At 49.3% G+C, this 24964-nt stretch overlaps 2 protein-coding genes across 6 annotated transcripts in view; one reads left to right on the plus strand and one right to left on the minus strand.

Annotated features, from left to right (window-relative positions):
- The first annotated feature begins 6049 nt into the window (after positions 1-6049).
- NDE1 (nudE neurodevelopment protein 1) lies at positions 6050-21560 on the plus strand. Of its 5 annotated transcripts, none has more exons than XM_056503588.1 (9): positions 6050-6207; positions 10492-10619; positions 11145-11298; positions 14814-14962; positions 15271-15407; positions 16308-16484; positions 18055-18146; positions 19132-19268; positions 20264-21560. In XM_056503588.1, exons 2-9 carry the CDS (start codon positions 10534-10536, stop codon positions 20355-20357), a joined length of 1026 nt encoding a protein of 341 aa, XP_056359563.1. In that variant the 5' UTR covers positions 6050-6207; positions 10492-10533; the 3' UTR covers positions 20358-21560. The 5 variants fall into 5 exon arrangements, with proteins under 5 accessions (XP_056359563.1, XP_056359561.1, XP_056359562.1 ...); XM_056503586.1 differs by having other exon boundaries at positions 6070-6365; XM_056503587.1 differs by having other exon boundaries at positions 6098-6185.
- A 935-nt stretch (positions 21561-22495) lies between these two features.
- The window catches only part of MYH11 (myosin heavy chain 11), a 55849-nt gene continuing 53380 nt past the window's right edge, over positions 22496-24964 (minus strand). Inside the window, 1 exon segment of the mRNA XM_056503584.1 lies at positions 22496-23178. Coding sequence (XP_056359559.1) covers positions 23040-23178 — 139 coding nt within the window. The 3' untranslated portion in view covers positions 22496-23039.

Consider the following 24964-nt stretch of genomic DNA (forward strand, 5'->3'; position numbering starts at 1 on the left):
GTTGAGAATTAAAAGGGTAACAGAGAAGAGCAAGCGGTACATTAACCACACATGTCCGCGCCTTGCCCTCTGCGTCCCGGGGCGCTTCCAGCCCGGACCGACCGACCCCCGGACCGACCGACCCCCGAGCATTGCCGGGCTCCGACCGACCGACCCAGCGCCGCACCGACCCCGAGCGCTGCCGGGCCCCCACCGACCCCCGAGCGCCGCCGGGCCCCCACCGACCCCCGAGCGCCGCCGGGCCCCCACCGACCCCCGAGCGCCGCCGGGCCCCCACCGACCCCCGAGCGCCGCCGGGCTCCGGGCCGAGCCGCCGCGGTCCGGCCGCAGCACAGCCCGCACCGTGCGGGGCCGGTCCCTGGCTCCCGCAGCAGCACGGCGCTGAAGGGCCTGGCCGCGCCCCCCGGCCGCCTCACCTGCCCCGGCCCGGCCCGGCCCCGCCGCCCCGCGCCGCCGCCGCCGCGGCCCCTCCGGCCCTTTGTTGTCCTCCCTCCTCCCGCTCCGCTCCTTCTGCCGTCAAGCGCCGCCCCGCGCCGCAAAGCAGCGCGCTGCCGCAAAGCCGGCTGTCGTAACGCCCTGCGTCCGCCTCCTTTAAAGCGGCGGCCGAGAGGCGGGACCGGAGCGGTAAAACACAAACACACCCGGGGTAAAACACACACACAGGGTAAAACATACACGGGGTAAAACACACACACAAGGTGAAACACACACGGGGTAAAACACTCACAAACTCCTCATAAGGCAGTGCCGAGGCCACGACATGAGTGTGTGAAAGTGCCTGCAGCGAGGGCTCGGAGCAGGGACCGCGCTGTCCCTGCGGCCCAGCAATGCACAGAGGAACGGGCAGGAACTGATGCCCAGCAATTTTCACCAGAACATGAGGAAGAACTTCTCCCCTGTGAGTGAGCGGGCACTGGGGCAGAATGTCCGGAGAGGCTGTGGAACCTCCTTCGCTGGAGATGTTCCAGGCGCTCTCCTTGTCACGATACTCACCAACCCCAGCGGAGTCGCGATGGTTCGTTCGAGCCCAGGGTACAAAAGACAAAAGCGAGAGACTCAGGTTTTATTCAGCAGAAAGCAGTAAAGCAGTTTATTGTGTGAAAACAATTCAGGTTTGTGATATATACAGAGAGAGGGAGAGAGATATGAAGGAAATGAAGTAAAAGGAGAGATAGTGAGATAAAGGATGGGATGTAGCTACCAACAGACGGGACGAGTCCTCGTGGTCATCCGACTGTAGACACGTCTTCAATCCATTGGGGAGAAAGAGATCTCAGAGTCTCTTTAGGAAAGTCACTTTTTATAGTCCTTTTCCAAAGCGAGTGGCCTCTGGCCAAAAGGTGGGGAGATTTATGGACTATTGTATGTGGAGATCATTGCTCCATGACGCAGGTGCAGGAACAGGACACCAGAGCCAGCACCCTGCTGAGAGCAGCACCATGGCAGCACCAGCACAGGCACAGACAGTGCTGGGCAGCACCAGCACAGGCACAGACAGTGCTGGGCAGCACCAGCACAGCACAGACAGTGCTGGGCAGCACCAGCACAGCCACAGACAGTGCTGGGCAGCACCAGCACAGCACAGACAGTGCTGGGCAGCACCAGCACAGCTACAGACAGTGCTGGGCAGCACCAGCACAGGCACAGACAGTGCTGGGCAGCACCAGCACAGCACAGACAGTGCTGGGCAGCACCAGCACAGGCACAGACAGTGCTGGGCAGCACCAGCACAGGCACAGACAGTCCATGGCAGCACCAGCACAGGCACAGACAGTGCTGGGCAGCACCAGGCACAGCACAGACAGTGCTGGGCAGCACCAGCACAGCTACAGACAGTGCTGGGCAGCACCAGCACAGGCACAGACAGTGCTGGGCAGCACCAGCACAGGCACAGACAGTGCTGGGCAGCACCAGCACAGCACAGACAGTGCTGGGCAGCACCAGCACAGGCACAGACAGTGCTGGGCAGCACCAGGCACAGGCACAGACAGTGCTGGGCAGCACCAGCACAGCACAGACAGTCCATGGCAGCACCAGCACAGCCACAGGGCAGCACCAGCACAGGTACAGACAGTGCTGGGCAGCACCAGGCACAGCCACAGACAGTGCTGGGCAGCACCAGCACAGCCACAGACGGTGCTGGGCAGCACCAGCACAGCACAGACAGTCCATGGCAGCACCAGCACAGCCACAGACAGTGCTGGGCAGCACCAGCACAGGCACAGACAGTGCTGGGCAGCACCAGCACAGCACAGACAGTGCTGGGCAGCACCAGGCACAGGCACAGACAGTGCTGGGCAGCACCAGGCACAGGCACAGACAGTGCTGGGCAGCACCAGCACAGCACAGACAGTGCTGGGCAGCACCAGCACAGCACAGACAGTCCATGGCAGCACCAGCACAGCCACAGACAGTGCTGGGCAGCACCAGCACAGCACAGACAGTGCTGGGCAGCACCAGGCACAGGCACAGACAGTGCTGGGCAGCACCAGGCACAGGCACAGACAGTGCTGGGCAGCACCAGGCACAGGCACAGACAGTCCATGGCAGCACCAGGCACAGGCACAGACAGTGCTGGGCAGCACCAGCACAGCACAGACAGTCCATGGCAGCACCAGCACAGCCACAGACAGTGCTGGGCAGCACCAGGCACAGGCACAGACAGTGCTGGGCAGCACCAGGCACAGGCACAGACAGTGCTGGGCAGCACCAGGCACAGGCACAGACAGTGCTGGGCAGCACCAGCGCAGCACAGACAGTGCTGGGCAGCACCAGCACAGCTACAGACAGTGCTGGGCAAGCATCCACCTGGGCCAGGCCAGAACTCAGGTCCAGAGCAGTGCTGGGTCCTGGGTCTCAGTCTCTGCTGATGGTCGTGGGGCAGATCAGAGAAACTTCAGACCCTTCCACTCCTGTGGTCCCTTCCATGCTGACCTGTTCTGTGGTTTGGGTGTTGCAGCAGTGGAGGAACCTGAGTCCCCAGGAGCAGAAACGCTACAAATCCTTATTTCCTTGACAACTGATTGTTCTAACACATTCAAGCAGAAACTAATAGAGTATAAGGTTAAATAACAACTTGGTGGCTCCTGTTAGGATTAAATATAATCTCAAATTAAGCTATTATAATGCTAAAACAAAAAGTCCTTGACTTCAGACAAAAGTGACTTAGCAAAAACCCAAACATCAGTGTGTTATCAGCACCATTCACATTCCAAATCCAAAACACAGCACTGTACCAGCTCCTGAGAAGAAATTAACCCTGTCCCAGCTGAAACCAGGGCAGTGACCAATTCCCTGTTTCTGTATAATTCTTTCTTTGTTGCCATTTTCTGTAAAACACTGTGCTGGTTTCCTCAAAGTTGTGGCAAATATTCTTTCCTAACAGAAGCTTATTGCCAAAAGATAAGGTGTTACAACTTTACCAGAACTTACAGTGGATAAATTTTTGTCCACTTAGTTTTCTTGGAAGAATCTGAGTGTGGCCTTCTCATTAAAATAACCAGCACATGAATCCTAGCCCCATAAAGATCTGCCCGTTATTAATTATTAATCAGCAAACTAAAAATAAATGCATAAAATAATTTGTCCTCCTCTGCTAATTTTAAAATAGACAAGTGTTCTTGTTCTTCTTGCAAACAAGGCAGTCACAGTGATCACAGTACCCTTTTTCTAAGAATATTTATTGCTTGTGTACAGTAGTGTCTCTAGTAGTGCCTCTGAGCCCCTGGCATTTGTTAGGGCGCTGTTTCCCTGATTCAGAATTGGATGAGAGGCTCTCTGCTTCCTCTGAAATCTCAGAACTTTTGCTGTGTTTTACAAGTATTTCAAGATGAGAAATATTAAAAATACTCAGGTGTACTTTTGACATAATCTGTGTAGTCATACTATCCTCAAAAATTTGCTCAAAGTGTTGAAGTAAAATGTCCTTTGTCCCCAACTTGTGAACAATGTATAATTTGTTTTAATTACTGAGAACGTGCTACAATAGGATGTGGTTTATTTTCTGCAACTTATCTGATAATAAAAACATTCTTGAGTAATGACAGAACTGCAAATGCTATTAACCCAAATTCTTAATCCCCTTATTTAGTTTTCTCTTCATAGTTGTGTGATAGTTTGTCTCCATTTAATTCTGCTGAACATCCGACCAGAGAATATAGTTATTTAGCTGAATGCCTGACAAGAAAGTAGACTGGTTTCGCTCACCCTTTCCAGTTAAAATTATCTGAGTCACGGACAGATTCCCTCTAGTGCAACATGTATAGAAAAGCATCCATCCTCTTTGTTACAGTCCCAGCCTCACCAAGCCTTTGGGAGAGGCGTATTTCCAGTTTGGACAAGTCCTTTCAGAGGCAGACTGTGCTGCCGGCCCGGAGTTACATCAGTCAATGAACCTGGAGCGGGCTGCTGCACGTGGGTGCCACCGGCAGCAGCTCGGGAGGCGCTGCCAGGTGACACGCGGTGACACGCGGTGACACCCGGTGACACCCGGTGACACCCGGTGACACATGGCCCTGCCTGCGCTGACCGCAGTGATACACGTGTGATAATTTGTGTTTTTGTTTTGGCTCCGGAAACAAATGGCAGGCAGCGCTGATGAGCGAGTGTTTGTGTGCAGGGCTGGTTGGAGCACACCTGGGGCGTTGGGAAAGCTCTGCAGAGCTCGGGTCCCAGTGCCCTGCGGATGCCAGGGAGTGTTTTCTGGAATGTGACATCATGCTGGGCTGGAGATGTGTCTAATATTTCATAGACTGCGGCACAGAAACCTGCCCTTGGTTGGGAGAAGGGCACTTCGGTCTAAGGATGTCGAGCTGGCGTTAAAAATAGACACAGGCTGCTTGCTTTTGCAGCAGAGGTCTTTTGAATTGAGAGAAAAAAATAATAATGTAAAGATTTTCCTCTTCAGATAATTTTAAGGTAAGTCATGCCTTTAAAATTACGGCATGTGCTGGTGTACAACACCTCAGAAGATGCGGAGCCTTGTGCGTGTGACTGGAGGCCGTGTGTTAACGAGGCTGACGGGGGCCGGGAATGGAACGGGAATGGGAATGGGAGCGGGAATGGGAATGAGAACGAGAACTGGAATGGGAGCGGGAATGGGAACGGGAATGAGAATGGGAACGGGAACGGGAATGGGAATGGGAGAAGGGCCGGCAATGGGAGCGGGGCCGGCAATAGGAGCGGGCCCGGCAATAGGAGCGGGAATGGGAACGGGAACGGCAATGGGAACGAGAACGGCAATGGGAGCGGGCCGGCAGTGGGAGCGGGAATGGGAACGGGAACGGCAATGGGAACGAGAACGGCAATGGGAGCGGGCCCGGCAGTGGGAGCGGGAATGGGAACGGGAACGGCAATGGGAGCTGGCCCGGCAATGGGAGCGGCCCGGCAATGGGATTGAGAACTGGAGCTGCAATAGGAGCGGGCCCGGCAATGGGAATTGGAACGGGCCCGGCAATGGGAGCGGGCCCGGCAATGGGAGCGGGCCCGGCAATGGGAATGGGAACGGGCCAGGCAATGAGAGCGGCCCGGCAATAGGAGCGGGGCCGGCAATGGGAGCGGGCCCGGCAATGGGAATGGGAGCGGGCCGGCAATGGGAATGGGAACGGGCCAGGCAATGGGAGCGGGGCCGGCAATGGGAACGGCCCGGCAATGGGAACGGCCCGGCAATGGGAACGGGGCCGGCAATGGGAGCGGGGCCGGCAATGGGAGCGGCCCGGCAATGGGAACGGGCCCGGCAATGGGAACGGGCCGGCAATGGGAGCGGCCCGGCAATGGGAATGGGAACGGGCCGGCAATGGGAACGGGCCAGGCAATGGGAGCGGGCCGGCAATGGGAATGGGAACGGGAACGGGCCGGCAATGGGAGCGGCCCCGGCAATGGGAATGGGAACGGGCCCGGCAATGGGAGCGGCCCGGCCGCAGCCGCCGCCCCCCGGCGCCGTTTGAAAGTCACCAAAGTTTCCGAGGCGCGTTCCCGCGGCGCTGATTGGCCGAGCGCCCCGCGGCACGTGACCGGCAGCCAATGGGGCGGCGGCAGCGGCCGGGCCGGGAGCGGCGGTGCGGGAGCGGCGGGAGCGCGGTGGGAGCGGCACCGGGACCGGCACCGGGACCGGCACCGGGGACAGGAACAGGGACACGGGACCGGGACACGGGACCCCGGACCCCCCTCCTGCTCCTGGAGCGGCGGTGCGGGAGCGGCGGGAGCGCGGTGAGAGCGGCACCGGGACCGGCGACAGGGACACGGGACCGGCACCGGGAACAGGAACAGGGACCGGGACCGGGACCGGGAACAGGAACAGGAACAGGATCAGCGACACGGGGACAGGGATACGGACACGGGACCTCCCTCCTGCTCCTGGAGCGGCGGTGCGGGCGCTGGCGGGGCGGGGAGCGGAGCCGTGCGTGCTGGTGCAGCCCCCGCCCCGCTCCGTGCTCCGCATGCGGACGGGATGGGATACAGGGATACAGGGATATAGGGATACAGGGATGGGATATACAAGGATGGGATATACAAGGATGGGATATACAAGGATGGGATACAGGGATGGAATACAGGGATGGAATACAGGGATGGGATACAGGGATACAGGGATGGGATACAGGGATGGGATATACAAGGATGGGATACAAGGATGGGATACAGGGATACAAGGATGGGATACAGGGATACGAGGATGGGATACAGGGATACAAGGATGGGATGCAGGCACGGGGAGCGCTGCCCGCTGAGCTGCAGCTGGAACACCGAGATCGGGCGTTTCAGCCAGAAAAGCACGGAGTTCCCTCCGGAATCTCCGGAAAGTTGGCAGAAGCTGCTCACTGCCCAGAGGAGGGTTTTGCTGAATTCTGCCTTTTGCTAGAGAAGCTGGTAACTTTTCAGCGCTGCCTGTGGAATTCTGTAGTAATCCTGGTGACCTCTCCCTTTTCTTTCTCTTTTGTGGTGGTTTTCTTTTGTATGGCTTAAACAAAAGAAAACGGGCCCATGTGTTGCAGGAAGAACCTTTCAAGGGGAATATTTTAAGCAAATCTGATTTTCCTAGGATGGGAAAGCTACTTTTTTGGAAGCAAAGAGGTGGTTTGTTTTGGTTTGCATTTAGAAAAAAGTGTCTAGTAGGTGCTTCATTATCTCTGTCATGGATATTTCAGCAGTATTTGTGGTACTGTTTTACTTTGTATTACAATACGAATTTCTTTGACTTGGACTATAAGGTATTGCTACAAAACTGAATGTTCTTTTGTGACGAAAAAAGTTCTGTATCAGGCTTGTTTTGAGTTCTTTGTTCTAGGATTGTTTCAAGGTTGAGTTTGGGTGAATTCAGATTCCAAAATCGAAGTTCCATCAGTAATTTTGTGTGTTGCTTTCCTTGCTTTTGCCTTAGGAGTTTTGCAGTTCTGCTCTCCTGCTCTGAGATTGTTTGTGCTGCCGTGTTTTTCTCATTGCTAAATTCCAGTCCCCACCCATGATCACTTCACTTCCTGCCTGTCTGGAGGTTGTGGTGCCTGTGACCAGTGTTTTTGCAGGAAGCCTGGCCAGATGTTAGTTCTGGCTTTGTGTGTGAGAACAGCAAGGTGCAGCCCGTGTGTGCCTCTTACACTCTTTCTCTCCTCGTTTTTCCACCTTTTCAGTGTTTAAAAAAGCATTTCTAAAACCTCCTTTATCCCCGTTTGCTCTCCCTGCTTTTGTAGTGAGCCCAGACAATGAGGAATTCCTGATTAACTTCTCTTCAGGCATTTTTCATGTTGTTCTCCAAGTTATTAAAAATCAAGGGGAGAAAGCAGCAGGGGAAAAACAGTCATAGCCCTAGACTTTCTACAGGTAGTTTAACAAGACTTACATGTTTTTTATTTGCACTCTTCTTACAAATTTATTAAAAAAAAAATTAAAAGCTTTAATACTTTGTCTCAAACTTGGTTTTTTTTCTTTCAGTTGAAGTTTGTATTTTTTGTATCTTTGGTTTCTTTGAACATCCCAGCTTAGTTTGAGCTAAGATGTAGTGCAGGGAAGGAAATATCAGGTCTTCCCTGGATGCTGCAGCCAAGCCTGTGGCACTGGGCAGTAGGCACATCCCTGGAATAAGTGCAGGTCCACTGTCCTTCCGTGTATTTGCAGCTGAACAATGAATTTTAAATGACAAGTACTATTTAGTGATGGTAACCACGAGGCAGAGTGGCTGTTAATGGGTGATGTGCTCAGTGATCTGTTCACAAAGAGCTGAACTGAAGGGTGGGAACGTTCACAGGGTTCTCTGGGAGCCTCATGGATTCTTTGGATCCAGGGAAGTTCTTCTCTGTGCTGCCCTGCAGTCTCAAAAAATACCAATTACTAATTCTTCCAAAGTGCAGTGTGAGAACACAGGAGCATATTCAAGATTTGGAAGCTGTCTTTTGGTTTCAAAGCTTGTTTGAAAGCTTTTCAGAGCAAGATGTCTTGCAGTTCGTCTTTATCTTTCCTGAACTGTTTTTGTTGACTGGATTTATTAAAATAGTTTCTGGGTTTTATTTCTTCACGAGTGTGCTGCAAGGATTGGTGTGTGTGTACACAGTGCCTTGACAGGAGGACATGCTTATTAACATCAAAGGCATTTTCAGTTCACTTAAAATAACAGAGTAGATGTGACATAAACTATCCCAGCTCAAGAATGTTAATTATGCTTGGTCACGATTTTCTTTTTAATGGGCAAGAGTACTATTTGGAAAATCACTCCTTGCTCACACTCCTTTTCCTCTTTTTTTGCCCAGTGCATTCTTCAGCCTGGAGACCTAATGCTGGAAATGTGTCAATACATTGTATAGTGCTTTTATTTGCTTTATCTTTGAAGGGACATATGTAGCTTTGTGTAAGGAACATTTTGTGTCGAACTCAGTTATAAAAACTAAAGCTTGTAACTTTTCTCGTCAACTGCCAACTCCCTTTTTAAATATCAGTGTAATTTCTGTGTGTGCTGATACTGAGGAATGCAGGCACAGCCCACTCAGCTGTGGCTCTGCCTGCTCCTTGCTCAATTATCTGGTAATTACTTGGGCTGTGGAGAGGAACTGGGCTCTGGTATTGCTTGGGTTTGTAAGAGTTGGTCTTCAGATTGCCAGACTACTTTTGTCCACAGTAGAGGTAAGAACTGCTTGGGTTTGTCTCAGTAGTTTCTAAACTGGTGGCTGTTACTCAATCCTATTTATACCTGATGGTTTTTTGGAGAGGAAGGTCTTGACAGAGGTTAAAGATGTTTCTTTCCACAAAGTTCAATAGATGTGCAGTGTGTGCACATCTTCTTTAGCTGAGGCAGGCTGCTCTGAGGGTCTGCTCCACTATTTTATGAGTATCATAAATAAGAGTGGAAGGCAGGGCTGACATCTAAGCTGTGTTTGAAGGCTTCAGCCATCCCTTCTTCTTTGTTCCATCAGAATTCCCTCTAGGAAATGTTTTGCTCATCAGAACTGGAGTTGGAACTTGGTAGAACTGTGTTTCTTCAGTCATTAGATTTCTGTGTTTTGGTATTCTGACAACTGCCACTGTCATTAATTGTTCCAAGTCTATCTCTATTTGCTGTTCTTAATCCTATTTGGTTTCTTATTTGGTATCAATTTGGTTAAATAGATAATGTCAGAGTGGAATCTTTTCCTCACCTAGGGCTGGACATTATGTAGAGCACTAGGTTTGATGTTTCCCCATTGTCAAGACTTAACTCGTGTAAAATGATGTTTGCTGCTCACCCATGTGACAAAGTGTGTCATGCACATCACAGGGCATTTATTTTATTTAATTGTGGTGTTTAGATACTGAAGTCCTCAATGGGAGTGACCAGCTTGGCTTTGATTCCCCTGTGTCTCTTTGATGTGTCCCGTTTGTGTCCTGTGGCTGGGATTGTGCTGGCACAGGGGCTGCTGCAATTTCACCTGCACACTTAACCCAGCCAGTGGCATCCTGCTGAAACTCTGGGAGCTTTTACCCTCCCTTCTCCCAGGGCTCTTGAGGTATCCAGGTGTATTGTACTGTGCATGAATTTTGATATTTCAGGTTTAAAGTTGGGTAGCTTTGTCTGTGTTGACCTAGGAAGAAATTTTTCAGCAATTATGTCCATAAAAAGCTTATGTGTTTCTTTAAATGTTAACTCAGGAAACCAGTACCTAGAGTACCTAATCTCTGTCTCTTTGAAGTTCCTCTTTAATTTCCTCACAGGTGTCTTTAGGGTTGTGGAATTGCAGAGTGTTTGGAGCTGGAGCTGTGCCTGAGATCTTTCCCTGGTGCTCTCTGTGCTCTGGCACAGCTGCAGCTCAGCTCTGGGGCTGTGAATGTGGTGTGAGCTGCAGCAGCTTTGGGAGAGCTGGGGAAAGTGACTTAGCAGGAATTCTTTCACATTTATGGTCTGTCAGGGCTGGTCTTTGGTTTGGTCCCCAGGCCAGCAGGACTGTGGGAGGAGGGATGTTCTGCTCTGCAGCAGGGAGGATGAGGCTGCTCACTGCCTTTGTTCTTATGCTTCACCCTTTAATTTTGCAGGGGGGAAAATGAAACAGGAGTTTTAGACTTTGAGGACTCACTATGGAAGACTCAGAAGGACATCACTTCAGCTCAGTGGAAGAGGAAACCAGATACTGGAAGGAGTTGGCAATGAAGTACAAGCAGTGGTAAGGCAGTGCCTTCATTCCTCCAAGTGGGTGAATCAGGTGCATAACACTTCATGCAGACACAGATCTTTCATTGTTGCTTGTTTAGCTTGCTGGAGTATTTTTTCAATAGAATTATTCATGCATATAAAACACTTCCTTTCATCTTTCTCTCTGTTCCTCACTTTTTGTTGCTAATCAATAACAGCTTTGTTGATATTTCCAAATAAATAATAGAATTGAATAATGGAATAAATGTGGCAGTGGACAATTGACAAACTAAAGAGATGCCACATCTACAGTGTGAGGACAGACTCTGGGGTTTTTCTGTTTATTTGGGCTTTTTTTATTTATCAGTTTGCTATGGGGGACTTCCCATGGCAGGAAACATTTGCATGTGTTTCTCTCTTCCTGTTGAATACAAATGTTGGAGAAGGGCATGTGGTGTTCTGTGTTCAAGAGCAGTGTTGTTTTCACCTTGGGTGGACAAGGGATGTTTTTCTTGCTGTTCCTGGTGATGAGTTCTGTTGCTGAATTTCTCTCCAGTGCAGAGAGCACACAGGAGGAGCTGCATGAGTTCCAGGAGGGGAGCAGAGAGTATGAGGCTGAGCTGGAGGCTCAGCTGCAGCAAACAGAGTCCAGGAACAGGGAGCTGCTGTCAGAAAACAACCGGCTGCGGATGGAGCTGGAGTCTGTGAAGGTGAGAGCTGCAGGGGATGCTGTGAGCTCATCCCAGCTGCATGGGGCAGGCTGTGAGCTCATCCCAGCTGCAGGGGATGTGTGAGCTCATCCCAGCTGCATGGGGCAGGCTGCAGCTCATCCCAGCTGCAGGGGATGCTGTGAGCTCATCCCAGCTGCAGGGGATGTGTGAGCTCATCCCAGCTGCAGGGGATGTGTGAGCTCATCCCAGCTGCAGGGGATGCTGCAGGCTCATCCCAGCTGCAGGGGATGTGTGAGCTCATCCCAGCTGCAGGGGATGCTGTGAGCTCATCCCAGCTGCAGGGGATGCTGCAGGCTCATCCCAGCTGCAGGGGATGTGTGAGCTCATCCCAGCTGCATGGGGCAGGCTGTGAGCTCATCCCAGCTGCAGGGGATGTGTGAGCTCATCCCAGCTGCATGGGGCAGGCTGCAGCTCATCCCAGCTGCAGGGGATGTGTGAGCTCATCCCAGCTGCAGGGGATGTGTGAGCTCATCCCAGCTGCAGGGGATGCTGTGAGCTCATCCCAGCTGCAGGGGATGTGTGAGCTCATCCCAGCTGCAGGGGATGTGTGAGCTCATCCCAGCTGCATGGGGCAGGCTGCAGCTCATCCCAGCTGCATGGGGCAGGCTGCAGCCTCTGCCACCTCAGCATACAGAAAACTCACCAGGAGGCTGCAGGAAGGGAAGTCTAGAGAAATAAAGAAGTGCCAGGCTGTTGTGCTCCTTGGCAGTGCCCCTGGAGCCCTGCTCACAGCTGTGGCTGTGCTCAGGAGAGATCCCAGATGGCAGAAAACTGTCCACAGTGGAGTGGAGACTGAGCACAAGAGAGCTGCTGCTCTGCTCCTTCTCCCATCTATTTAGTGATTTGTTCTTAGCTGTCTTGCTGTCTGCATCATGCAGAGAATATTGAAAACAGTCAAAGCACAAACACTGCAGCTGTGGTGCTGCATTACATAAGGAAACTCAGTTTTAAACCATTTTTACATAGTTTTGTATTTATTGTCTGACATTTCAGGTAAGATGGGAAGCAGCAGCTCGTGGGTAACACATAGAATTGGGAGTCATAAAACAGTTTCAGTCCTGGTTTTGTTACTGGATCTGTCTGTCCTTGGGAAAAAATGAGTTATCCTCTTTGCACTTGGTTAGCATTCTGTGAAACTCAGAACCAGCAGAAAGGCATTAACTTCCAGAGCTATAAAACATAAAGGAAGGAACCTGTTGAGATGGGGCTTCTTAACACAGTGCTTAGGAAACAATGAAGCTCTCTAGGGTATGAAGAGTGGTGAGTCCTCCTTTCAGTCTCTCAGATGGTGCTGTGCTGATTGACAGCTTCAGGAAACACTGGTAAATTCTCTTAAATTTGGAAAAAACATGTCACTGAAATTGGTGTGACTTTTGAAAGTTTTAATGTAGGACTTTTGTTTACAGATGAGGTAGAGTCACCCAGGAAATCCTACACTGTTTTGTAGGGCTAGCTCAATCTCTGTGGGAGCAGAGATTCATGTAATTACACTTCTTCTATTCAATTGGATGCAATAATGAGCTAATGGGAGTGAAGGTATTTGGATAAGTGATTAATCACCAGAGGAATCCAGGTTTGCAATGCCTTTTGTTTAAACTGTTGTCCAAATTACTGTCTTAAGGAAATACTCAGCTGTCACTCTAGCACCAGCTTAGGCATTTCCTCCTCCCTGCTTTTTGATAGCAAAACCTCCAAGAATTGTTTCATTATATTTATGTTGCTTTAATCCATGTTGTTCTTTTTGTAGCACTTAGGAATATTAAATGTTGTGCATGTTTTATGGATTATTGGTCTGCTGTTCCATGAACCCATGGAAGTTGATGGGTCTGGGGAGAGGAGAAAAGTTTTAAAAATAAATCCCATAGTTCATTTAATTGAGGAGTGTAGACTATTTTCTTTCTCTAGAGTAGCTGGAATGAGAGGAAGGGCCAGTGAACCAGGCAAAAGAGTGAAGAATGGGCATAGCAGAAGCAATACAGAGCTTCAGAAAGTGGAGGGTAGCCATATTTAGAAAATCTGAAATTGTTTTTCACAGTAGATAAACTTTCTTAAAATGTGTTCTGTTTAAAATAAACCACTCACAGTTGGCTATTCATGCAGCCTGAGGGCTGCAGTGACAGCCTGCAGTTAAGGAACAGAGCCACCATTGAGGGCCAGATCAGCTGAGAGGGTATCACAGCTGGCTGAAAACAAAGGCTCAGACCCTGCAGTTCTGTCCTTTATCTGAATGAATTCAGGGGCAGAGCATCAGTCTGGTGAAGCTGTTGAGCAGCAGTGCTGAGCCCATCAGGGCTGGGGTCTGCATCCAGCTCAGCACCAGGAACTCTGCCAGGCCCACAGCTCCTGGCTCTGAGCTGGCCAGCCACAGTGTGTTTGCTGTCCCTCAGAAATCAGAGCCCACACTACCTGAAAACTGGTGGGAAAGTGCTTTGGAGGGTTAATTAGAGAGTCCTGAGAAGCTGATTGATAGCAATCTGCCTCTTGGAGCTTACAGGCTCCTGGCTGTGCCTCAGAGATTTGGAATGACAGCTGTGTTCCCACACTGCAGTCAAAGAAGGGTTTCTTAGTTCAGGATAAATCTCTCCCTCCTCCTTGTCTGTGCACTTCATGTGCTAGAGTAGCTGTTTCCCCATGATCATTCACACCAGACCACTTGCCATGGGTTCAAATTCCAGTGCATGGGTTTGTTCCTGTGACTCCAAGTGTTCTGTACTTGAATTCTGTCAGGAGAGGCACTTCAGGAATGTTCTCACACAGCAATCTTGGAGGTTCCAGAAAACCTCTGGCATGGAGTGTTCTGGAACAAGGGGTTGAGTGTAAAGCATTGCAGTGCTGTGGAGCTTTCCCTGTCACATGGAAGAGCTTTTCCTGCCACAGACTGGAACTAACTCCACATTCAGAGATCTGCTGTGGAAACTAAACCTTCCTCCCTGCCTTAAATGTACCCTTGTATTTGTGGTGTAGGGGGAGACAAGTTTGGTTTAGGTTCCCATCCAAAGTGTTCCTGTACCTGAAATGTTCTGTCTCCTAGAATTCTGAACCTGCTTTGGGCAATGCAGAATCTTGCTGATTTACACACAGCAGCATTTAACAGGGTCACACTTGGAATTTTTTTTAAAATTCATGTTACTAAATACTGCCTGACTTCATATTAGGGTTAAAATAAGTGGGTTCTCTTGCATCCTGCTTTGTGTATTCTGGGACATTTTGCTGAATCAGGCTGTGTGGGAGAGGGGAGGAATGGCCCTGGGCTGGGAGGGTTGTTCCCCAGCACTTTTGTTTGATAAGGAGTGACAGGAAGAGCTCTTGTCTGCTGGCAGCCCAGAAGGACATGAGCAATTGAATTTGGATTTGTTGGCATTTTACCATATGTAAAGTCACGATTTTCAAAAATCCTCAGAGCATCTGTCTCTGCCTGTCACAGGGCTCAGACAATGCTGCAAAAAGAGAGTGTGTGTTGTTAAGTACCTGCTGTTTGATTTGCCTTTGAGTAGGAAAAGATTGAAGTGCAGCATTCAGAAGGATACAGGCAAGTCTCTGCCCTGGAAGATGACTTGGCACAGACAAGAGCTATCAAAGAGCAGCTGCAGAAATACATTCGAGAGCTGGAGCAAGAAAATGATGATTTGGAAAGAGCAAAAAGGTGATTTGCTTTTTGTGGGTTTGTTTTTCCCACCTCTGTTCTGTCCTGCAGGCGTGGTGGCACTGAGCTGTTTGTCACACTACTTGTCAGCATTGCCATTCTGAGCTGTCACTTGCCTGCTGATTGTGTTGAAGATTTGTTCCAGAGGGACAATGTGATAATTTTTTTTTACCTCTTCTACTCCCCTGACTGCACTTTCATATCTTACAAAGTAAAATAAATAAATAATGATAAAGCAAACCAAACAGTGATGCTAGTGTGCCTTTTCTTGGAGATCTGGCAGTGACACCTGGTGCACTCTTTTTCAGAGCCACTATAATGTCCCTGGAGGATTTTGAGCAGCGTTTGAACCAGGCTATTGAGAGAAATGCTTTTCTGGAGAGTGAGCTGGATGAGAAGGAAAACCTCCTGGAGTCTGTGCAGCGCCTGAAGGATGAAGCTAGAGGTTAAACAGAAGTTATTTGTGTCTCTTCCTTTCTCCCCTGCTGCCTTGTAGCTGCTCAGTGCTCTCCATGTGCCCTAGAGCTTTTAGCTTTGCTTCTTTAAAATCTGCTATCTGAAATGTAGAAACAAGAAAGGAAATTTAAGAATGTTCTGCCCCCACTCCCTGAACTCCTGGCATTGCTCCAGAGCACTGACAGGAACAAAACTCAGTCCCAGCCCTCTCCTAATCTGGGCTTCAGGGAGCTGAGCCAGGCCAGCTGAGCACGTGCTGGGTGACTCCCCAGCTTTAATCCACATTGACCTCTTTGGTTCCTGGCCTTGGGAGCTGGAGCCAGTCAAGCACTAAAGGGGAATTAAAACAGGAGGGCTCTGGCTGACTTCTGGTTGCCCTGGAGTGCACTGGCTTTTTGCTGTTTGTCAGCAAGGCTGGGTGAGAAGAGACACCCTGGAGCTGGAGAAATGTTTTCAGGTCAGGATTCTGTGCTCTAGGTAATGATGTGGCTTCTGCCTGGCTTCAGCTCAAGTTCCTGTGGAAGCCAGGATAGAAAGGGTGCAGCAGGGAGGATCTCAGCCTTGCAGGGAGCCAGAATGCAGCCAAGGTGTGCCAGGTTGGGCTTGATGTGCCTTTGCTTCCCAGCCTGTGACATTTGGAAAGGAGTCAGTTCCCTGGAGGGTTTGAAAATGAAACCAGCTAATAGCAACTGAACTAACACTGCTGAAACTTCTTGAGGCACAGTCTTAGAAAGACCTTTAGTTGGCTAAAGGATTTGGAAGGCATGCCTGGAGTGATCTTTGCAGGGATAAGTGGAGAGGAGAAAAATCTTCTGAGCAAAAAATTGCCTCCTGTTCTTATCTCAGTGCTTGACACTCCAGCATTTGCTTTGTGTTTCTTCCTTCCTAGATCTACGACAAGAGCTGGCAGTGCAGCAGAAGCAGGAGAAGCCCAAGACCCCCCTGAGGGCTCCCCTGGGAGCAGAGAGAGCTGAGAGTGCAGTCCAGGCATCCCTGTCCGTGCCCTGCACGCCCGCCCTGCGCCGGAGCCCCCCCAGCATCCCCCCCTCGGGGGGCTACAGGAGAGGTGAGAGCAGGGACCAGTGCCAGCCAGCAGGGCCAGGGAGCAGTGCCAGGGAGCAGCCACCAATGTCAGGGAACAGCAGCAGTGCCAGGGAGCAGTGCCAGGGAACAGCCAGCAGTGCCAGGGAACAGCCAACAGTGCCAGCTAGCAGTGCCAGGGAATAGCCAGCAGTGCCAGGGAACAGCCACCAATGTCAGGGAACAGCCAGCAGTGCCAGGGAGCAGCACCAGTGTCACCTGTGCTGTTATCTGTGCTAGAGAGGCCAGGGAACAGCCAGCAGTGCCAGGGATCAGCAGCAGTGCCAGGGATCAGCCAGCAGTGCCAGGGATCAGCCAGCAGTGCCAGGGATCAGCCAGCAGTGCCAGGGAGCAGCAGCAGTGCCAGGGAGCAGCAGCAGTGCCAGGGAATAGCCAGCAGTGCCAGGGAACAGCAGCAGTGCCAGGGAACAGCAGCAGTGCCAGGGAGCAGTGCCAGAGAACAGCAGCAGTGCCAGGGATCAGCCAGCAGTGCCAGGGAACAGCAGCAGTGCCAGGGAACAGTGCCAGGGAACAGTCAGCAGTGCCAGGGAGCAGCAGCAGTGCCAGGGAACAGCAGCAGTGCCAGGGAACAGCAGCAGTGCCAGGGAGCAGCAGCAATGTCAGGGAGCAGCAGCAGTGCCAGGGATCAGCCAGCAGTGCCAGGGATCAGCCAGCAGTGCCAGGGAACAGCAGCAGTGCCAGGGAACAGCAGCAGTGCCAGGGAGCAGCAGCAATGTCAGGGAGCAGCAGCAGTGCCAGGGATCAGCCAGCAGTGCCAGGGAACAGCAGCAGTGCCAGGGAACAGCAGCAGTGCCAGGGAGCAGCAGCAATGTCAGGGAGCAGCAGCAGTGCCAGGGATCAGCCAGCAGTGCCAGGGATCAGCCAGCAGTGCCAGGGAACAGCAGCAGTGCCAGGGAGCAGCAGCAGTGCCAGGGATCAGCAGCAGTGCCAGGGATCAGCCAGCAGTGCCACCTGTGCTGTTATCTGTGCTAGAGATGCCAGGGAACAGCCAGCAGTGCCACCTGTGCCCCTCTCTGTGCTGGGGTTTTGTCTCTTCATTCCTCCTTTAGCCAGAGTTGAGTGTGCAGTGTGGGGTCATCTAAATCAAATCATGGTCTGTGTATTCATACTGGGGTTTTTAATTTGTTCATAGTCTGTTCATTTCCACTTGACTTGGACTGTCTGATAATAATGAGGGGTAAGATGAGCTGTTGGGACTTTCTGTTAGTTCACAACTGTCTTAGAGATGTTGGTCAAATTTAGGGGAAAGGTTCTAAAAACATGTGTGATCTTTAATTGTGTTCCTTGAATTGTCTTCTGTAAGACAGTAGGGTCAATTTTATTTTTATTTTAATTTAATTTTATTATTTTATTTTATTTTATTTTATTTTATTTTATTTTATTTTATTTTATTTTATTTTATTTTATTTTATTTTATTTTATTTTATTTTATTTTATTTTATTTTATTTTATTTTATTTTATTTTTATTTTTATTTTTATTTTTATTTTATTATTTTTCCATGAGTAACATATCTGTCTTTAACCTGCCATGTAGGTCTTGAGGGCAGCTATGGTGCAACCCCTCTCACACCAGCTGCAAGAATATCTGCACTGAATATTGTGGGAGACTTGCTACGAAAAGTGGGGGTGAGTGATCCTGCCAGGCAGGGCTTTGGAAAGCTGGAGCTCTTGGAAACTTGTGCTGTGTTCAGGGGAGACTGAAAAGAGTCTCCTGCCCCCAGGTCAGTTAAATGTGGCCTTGGGGTTGGTCTGACTCCAAATGTTTCTGACCAACCCCAAATTAAAATGGACCATGCTTGTTTTTGAGTTCTAATCCAGATGGGGATAAGATCTCCCTCTAGGAATTTCTGGAAGTGCATGTGCAGAAAAAATCAGTAAATTTAAAAGCATGAGTAAATTGAGAAGGGACCTGTTCCCCTGAAAGCAGAGAAGTCAGCAGCTGTAGCAGCTGTCCCAGAGGCTTCTGCTAAATTGGCCTTAGGAGCCTTTGGAGCAAGGCCTGGTGTCCTGCTCAGCTGTGCTTTGGTATTTAAGGAAGTCATCCCATCACTTGTTTCACTCCTTGTGCCTCAGTGCTGTATTTGTATGAGACTGATGGGCTGAGCTGCAGAACTGATAGAGCCAGAAACTCCAAGTGGAGTGATCTAGAAAGGGAGCATGGGGTGGAGAATCAGATCTGGCTCATTCCCTCTGGTGTGCCACCTGATACATACCTAGGGAAGCTGATAGTAATTATAGTAATAACAACTAAATAGTAATAATGACTAAATAATAGTAACAATAACTAAATAGTAATAATAACTAAATCATAGTAATAATAACTAAAAATTTATGCCTGAAAGAAAGATCTCTCTGAGGAAAGTGAAGATTTTGTGTTGCTGTTGATGAAGAGCATCAGCTCCCTGGAGAAACAGACTCATTTTTAGGGAGATGACTGTGTTCATCCCTTCACAAACTCAGAGCTCATGTGGCACTGGGGTCTAGCAGGTTCCTCCACTGGACAGCTCACCCTTAAAGGAAGGAAAATACCCCAAACCCCAGACCCCAGTGCCATTTTGGTGTGCCACCTGAAGGAGGATGCTCAGTCTGACACTGCCTCTGTTTGCTTCAGGCCTTGGAGTCCAAACTTGCCTCTTGCCGGAGCTTTGTGTGTGAGCAGTCCCCAAACAGACCCTCAGTGTCCCTGCTCATGGGCAGGGATGTGCTTGAGACTGGCCTGGCTCCTCACCAGCCTCTGTGTGACACAGGGTGAGTGCTGGGCTCTGCTGTTTATTTACTATACAGGTCTTTGTTTTGGTACAGACAGATTTGTTTTCAAAGCATGTGAAATTTAAATTTTTCAGGATTATGATTTGAATGTTTCAGGGCAGTTTGAAATTTGGGATCTCCAGCTGCTGAAATTCAAAGCTCAGCTGCAATTCAGTTTTCAGTACCTCAAATCTGAAGCAAGATGTGTTTTGTTATAAATCAGTGTTTAAATGGGACAAAGTGCAGCAGATCTTGCATATTGGCTCAAATTGTTTTATGCTTTGTGTTCTTGTGCAAGTGATGTCTCAGGAATGTTAAGGAATGTAGGGAGACTTCCCTTGTCACAGTTAAGATTCTCACTTATGGGAGAACTGGAAAAAAGGTGAGTAGTGTCCATTGAGAATCCTTACAGTTGCTAAGATGTGTTTAACTGGAAGTTACCTTACCCAACATGAAAATTTCTCTGAATATTTGAACTGTTTATCTTTTTTTAATCAAATGAAGAAAAATCAGCAAGGTTATTGCAAATTGCCATTCAGTGTCTGCTTAAACTCTGCCAGTCCTGTACTGCACATCCTTTAAGGTCTGTGTAAGTTAAGTCCCTATACAATTTGTAAGTGTATTTTAAGTCCCTGTACACTTTGTTCCAGACTCAGTGATTTAGCCAGACCCCTGTGCTGGTCTGTCCTGGTGCCCAGTGGTGTTTAGGAGGAATGTTCACATTGTTCTTGCTCTCCCAGCCTGGGGAGCAGCCTCAGGGCCAAGCACTTCCATATCCCTGCAGGTTCTGAGTGCTGAGTGCAGTGCCAGCACTGGGAGTGCTCAGTGCTCAAGGGGAGGTGCAGCCCTGAGTTCCAGCTCAGGAGTTCCTGAGTTCAGCTCATGCAGAGCTCAGAGGGCTGTTCCCTGGTCTCACAGTGTCTGTTGTGCAGGTGAGCAGCTGCTCTGAGCAGGTTCCATGGCTCAGCAGTCCCTGACTTCAGCTTTCCTTGCAGGCTGGTGAGGCGCCTGCAGTTTGGGTCACGGCCCTCACACCTTCCAGGACCTGGCAGCCATCCCCCACAGAGTGTTGTCAAGATGCTGCTGTGAAAAGCCTTGGAGGAAGGAGAAGAAATGTGTGTTTCAAGCTGGTTTTAATGAGAATATCGACGAGCAAGCAGCCAGCAGTGCCAGGGGGTGAGACCTGAACAAGTCACAGCTGGCCCCCAGAGTGTCTCTGGGTGACAAATGTGACAGAGCAGTGCTGTCTGTGCAGTCAGGGCTGGCAGCTGCTTCTGCACCAGCTCCTTGGAGGTTGTTCTGCCCCTGCCACAGCCACTGTCCTGCCCCAGCTCAGCAATACCCACCTGCAGCTCCTCAGCTGTGGTGTTAGTGCAGCACCAGCTCTGCAGTTCTGCTCTGCCAGGGCTCTTGTGCTGCAGTCACCCAGACTAAAGGGTGTTTTTATGTGCAGAAAGGTGGATTTCTGCAGGGAAGCTGCTCAGCTCCTCCTGGGGTGTTTGCTGGCCAGGGTGTTGCTGCCTCTGCAGTGACAAGATGTTTCTGTGAGCCATGATTTCCCTTCCAGAGCAGCTCCTGGTTAAAGGTGAGACATGTCTGCTGCTGAGAGTGCTCAGGGCATCCCAGAGCTCCTTGCATGTAGATACAGTCTTTTAATTTTGTTTTTTTAACCCCATAGTGGCTGGTGGTTGTAGGAGGCCAAACCTGGTCAAGTTTCTAGTTCTAACATCTTGATGGGTGGGTTTTACTGCTTTACAAACCTCCCCTCACTAAGGTGCCTTGGGTGTTAGTGATTTTTTTTTATTGTTTTACTTTTCTATATGAATATATCAGGTGTTACTAATTTAGAAATGCTTTTTTAACCTGAAAAGCCCTTTATGCTAGAGAAGTGTATATGAGTAGAGAATTATTTTCAAATAATTTTCCCCCCTGTAGAATATTACTGCATTTGTTTTTAAATGAAGTAGATTCACTCTGAGTGTTAATGTATTTTATAGAAGCCTGTATTTCTAAAACTAATAATGACTTAACAGTTGTTATGTTTGTTTTTGGTTTTTTTTTGTGGCAGAGGATGGGGAGAGCTTACTTGACAAAATAATGCATAAATGGATTTGATTTTTTGCTTGGTTTTTTGTTTTGATTTTTTTAAGGAATTGCTGTGAAAACAGCCACTTCCTTAAAAGGAGGCATCTCTTTCTCTAGAATCTGTAAATCACAGATGATTTCCATTTCTCAGTCCACCCATGAAGCTGGTTTAACTGGGGAGCAGAATAAAGCTTATTTTGAATGGGAGTTGTTGATGCTTCTGAAGTTTTTTTCTGCAAGTCATTACTGTGGTTTATAGACATTCAGTTTGCTGGTTCTGCTCCAAGCACTGATGCTCTGGAGCAGTTAATATGAAGTCTGGCTTGTCTCCCTGTCCCCACAGGTGGGGCTCACAAGCTGTGCTGACAGGCAGCTCCTGAGCAGCTCTGCTGGATCAGTGACTCCTGAGCCAGTGACTCCTGAGCCCTCTGCTCAGCTTGTCCTCTCAGTTGCTCTGCATGGGTTCTTCCTTTGCTCTCCCATGAGCAGAGAGAATTCTCTGGGCTCTGGTTCTGCTTGCTGAATGGTGCCTGGTCTGAATGCCCAGCTGATGATCTCTGAAACAGTTAATTAGATTTAAATTACTGCTTTAGCTGTCAGGGTGGATGTCTGTGCATGGTCTGCTCTCCCTGTAGTCACACTGCTTCAATCACTTGCTGCTGGCTCCTGGTGGCTCCCAGGAGCAGCCTGGAGTGCTGCAGTGCTCCAGAAATAACAAGTAACTGAGCTGATCCCTCAGTGCAGAACAGCTGGGCTTGGATATTCAGTGTGCTGCTGTTTCTAATGGTCTCAGCCTGGTCTGGAGGCTTTGGCTGGGAACATTTCTGCACAAAACAGACATCAGAGGGTGGGCTCATTGCCCACAGTGGGGCCCCACTGCCTCCCAGCCCCTGCACCAGTGCTGGGAGCCCTGTCTGTCACCCTTGGAGCATCCCAGGGTGTCCCCCAGGGAATCAAACCTGTTTATTTCCAGCTCTGTGTAGAGACTTTTTTCTGTTTCTCCAAAAGCATTACATTGAAGAAAGTCAGGGTTCTGTTCTAATGATTGCAGATGAACTTTTGTAAGAAGTGTTTCAGTTTTAGAGAAGCTCTGCCTCATCCCCCCTTCACTTCAGTGACAGGTGTACACAAGAATAGTGGAGTCATTTTTATAGCCTTTTATTAGTGTGTAAGCACATCCAGGGTGCATATACAACTTAACAGTTGACTTAATTTGAACAAATGATATTTTTCAGTAAGTGATTAAAAAGGCACTTCCACCTTGTGAATTGTGCATCAGGGGTGTAGTAACCAGGAGAAAACCCTACATTAATGGAATACTCAAAACAAAATGAAAGTTTAAGAAAAGATTAACTGACCAATGCCTTTTTTTCCCCCCTGCAACAATCTCACAAATCCTCTGTAGACTGTAGTTTACTGGGATTTAATCATTTGAGCTACTGGAACTCACTTTCTGCAAGGTTCACAAAGTGAATGGCTCTGTTGGAAATCCCCACCTTTTACACTTCGTGGTAAGAAAAGTTTTGGAGTACTTTTAGTCAATCTATCCATTGGAGACAAGGCAGTTGTGCTTTTATCTGTCAGAGGAGTGGCTGTATGTGACCTTGACACTAAGAGTAGACTTACACAGTGCTAAATATCCTCCTCCCTCCCTTCCCTTGCTGCAGTGCAATTTTTAAAGCGTGTTTATTCACTGGCTTTTGTTCCATTGAAATCTCCATCTCTTGCATCCATGTCATCATCACCTCCATCTGTTGCATTCTCAATTATCCTTCTGCCTCCAGATCTACGGGGTGGGGCAAAAGATGCTGGCTCATTTCCCCTCCTGCAGCAAGGGGGAAAAAATAGAAAAAAAACCCATCAGGTGTTAGGTCATTTGGAATCATCCAAATCCAAATAAGCAGAGTTTTGTAACAGGACCTGTGGGCTGATGGTTCTAAATGCAGAAAACCCAAGAGCTGTGGGCCTCCAATTCCACTTTCTGTTCTGTGATTTGTGAACAGACTGAGGCTCCCAGTTGCTTGGAAATGAGCTGGGTTTCCTTTCTTGTGCTTGTGTCCTTGTCCTCCTCTGCACAGTCTCACCAGCCCCAGATCACCCCACTCCTCCCTTCATCTCACTGTTTTCCCTCTGGGAAGGGCACTGGGAGGAGGGGAGAGGCACAGCTCATGCCACAGCAGTGTCCTGTCCCTCTGGAGCAGCAGAGAGCAGCTGGGACAGAATTCCATACAGAATACAGTTTCTGGGGCAGTGCTGCAGGATCTGTGAGCTGTGCCCTGCTCAGGGCACACAGGACAGGGGACACCAGCCCTTCCCAGCAGAGAGGGAGCAGTCATTGCTTGGAGCTGCTGGACTGATGCTCAGCAGTGCAGGTGTCCCACAGGAAATCCTTCCCCACTCCATCCCCTTCTCCTCTCCCATCTCCCTCCCAGCCCCAGATATCTCACAGGCACGTCCCAGGGCAGGGACACTTTGGTCCTCAAGGTTAATTTTTGGGGAGGTGTGAGCAAGTGAGACAGACAATGGGTTTGTCCCATGGCCTCCATTGCTGATGTGCTACAAAGCTGAAATTTCAGTTTTGTGACATGGCCTCTCACTTGCCCCTCATTAAGCAAACCTTTGTAAAGGCTTGAGACCACAGATTTAAGCAACAAAATAAATCAATGATCACTGGATATTGGGTCAAAAATACTAATTTGGTGTTAAATAAATCCAAGACTGCACTTTTGGGTACAGCAATCATGCAGAAATATTTAAAGGCTTGTCTTGTCCTTGCAAAAGACTAAGCCAATCCTCTCTCTGAAGCTGCTATCTAAGTGAGAAGTTCAATCTTCCATATGAGGACAGAGGGTAGCAACCTTGGCTGGACTAGGTTCAGAGGCACAAATGTGCATTTCCAAGGTGGAAATGTGACCTGCAGTCTGTTTTCCACAATTCTGCCCTTACAGTTCAGTGTGAGCAGGCACTTAGCTAGCTAATAAAGCTTTAATTATCTAACTAACATGGTTGTTCTGGTGCTGATGGCATGTGCTGAGCACAGGGTGTGTCATTTCTCTTATTTTACAGCAGGGATTTGTTATTGGTATTAGGCAAATAAGTTCTAATTAGGCTAATAAATTGGTTAATTCTTGTTAATCAAGGAAGAGCTCTCCACCCCCTTGGATTTGAGCTGTCTGGACTCAGTTTCTCAGGAATCATTTGTGCTGCAGTAATTCACTGAAGGGCTGGGGGAAGAACAGCAAGAGTCTCACTGAATTGTGCACTAAGCTTTGTCTACAAAGGGAATTCCTCATCACACACCAACTACTCACTAAACTGCTGCAGGATGCATGAGCTTACCAGTTCTTTAAACTGGTATTGGCCCTGTGGGTAAAACCCTTTTGTTCACATAAAGAAGTTTATGTATTTCCTAATATTCCCGTGGTATTAGTGCCTTTAGCATAATGTGTGTGTCTGGGACAACCCTCCAGCACCAGGGTTTGCTCAGCATCTCTGTATTTCATCTGCCTTTGAACAAGAGCTGCTGGTGCTTGAGCAACAGCCTGACTGGAAATATTGGGCTGACTAAAAGGCACATGCGAGGACAAGACATCATCTTTAAATATTTGTGT

The sequence above is a fragment of the Oenanthe melanoleuca genome, chromosome 14, assembly GCF_029582105.1.
Source record: "Oenanthe melanoleuca isolate GR-GAL-2019-014 chromosome 14, OMel1.0, whole genome shotgun sequence".
NCBI lineage: Eukaryota > Metazoa > Chordata > Aves > Passeriformes > Muscicapidae > Oenanthe > Oenanthe melanoleuca.

Coding starts and splice junctions, on each gene's coding strand:
- NDE1 (XM_056503588.1), top strand. CDS start 10,534: ATGGAAGACTCAGAAGGACATCACTTCAGCTCAGTGGAAGAGGAAACC. Junction 15,408..16,307: donor CCTGAAGGATGAAGCTAGAG/GTTAAACAGAAG, acceptor CTTCCTTCCTAG/ATCTACGACAAGAGCTGGCA. Junction 16,485..18,054: donor CTCGGGGGGCTACAGGAGAG/GTGAGAGCAGGG, acceptor CCTGCCATGTAG/GTCTTGAGGGCAGCTATGGT.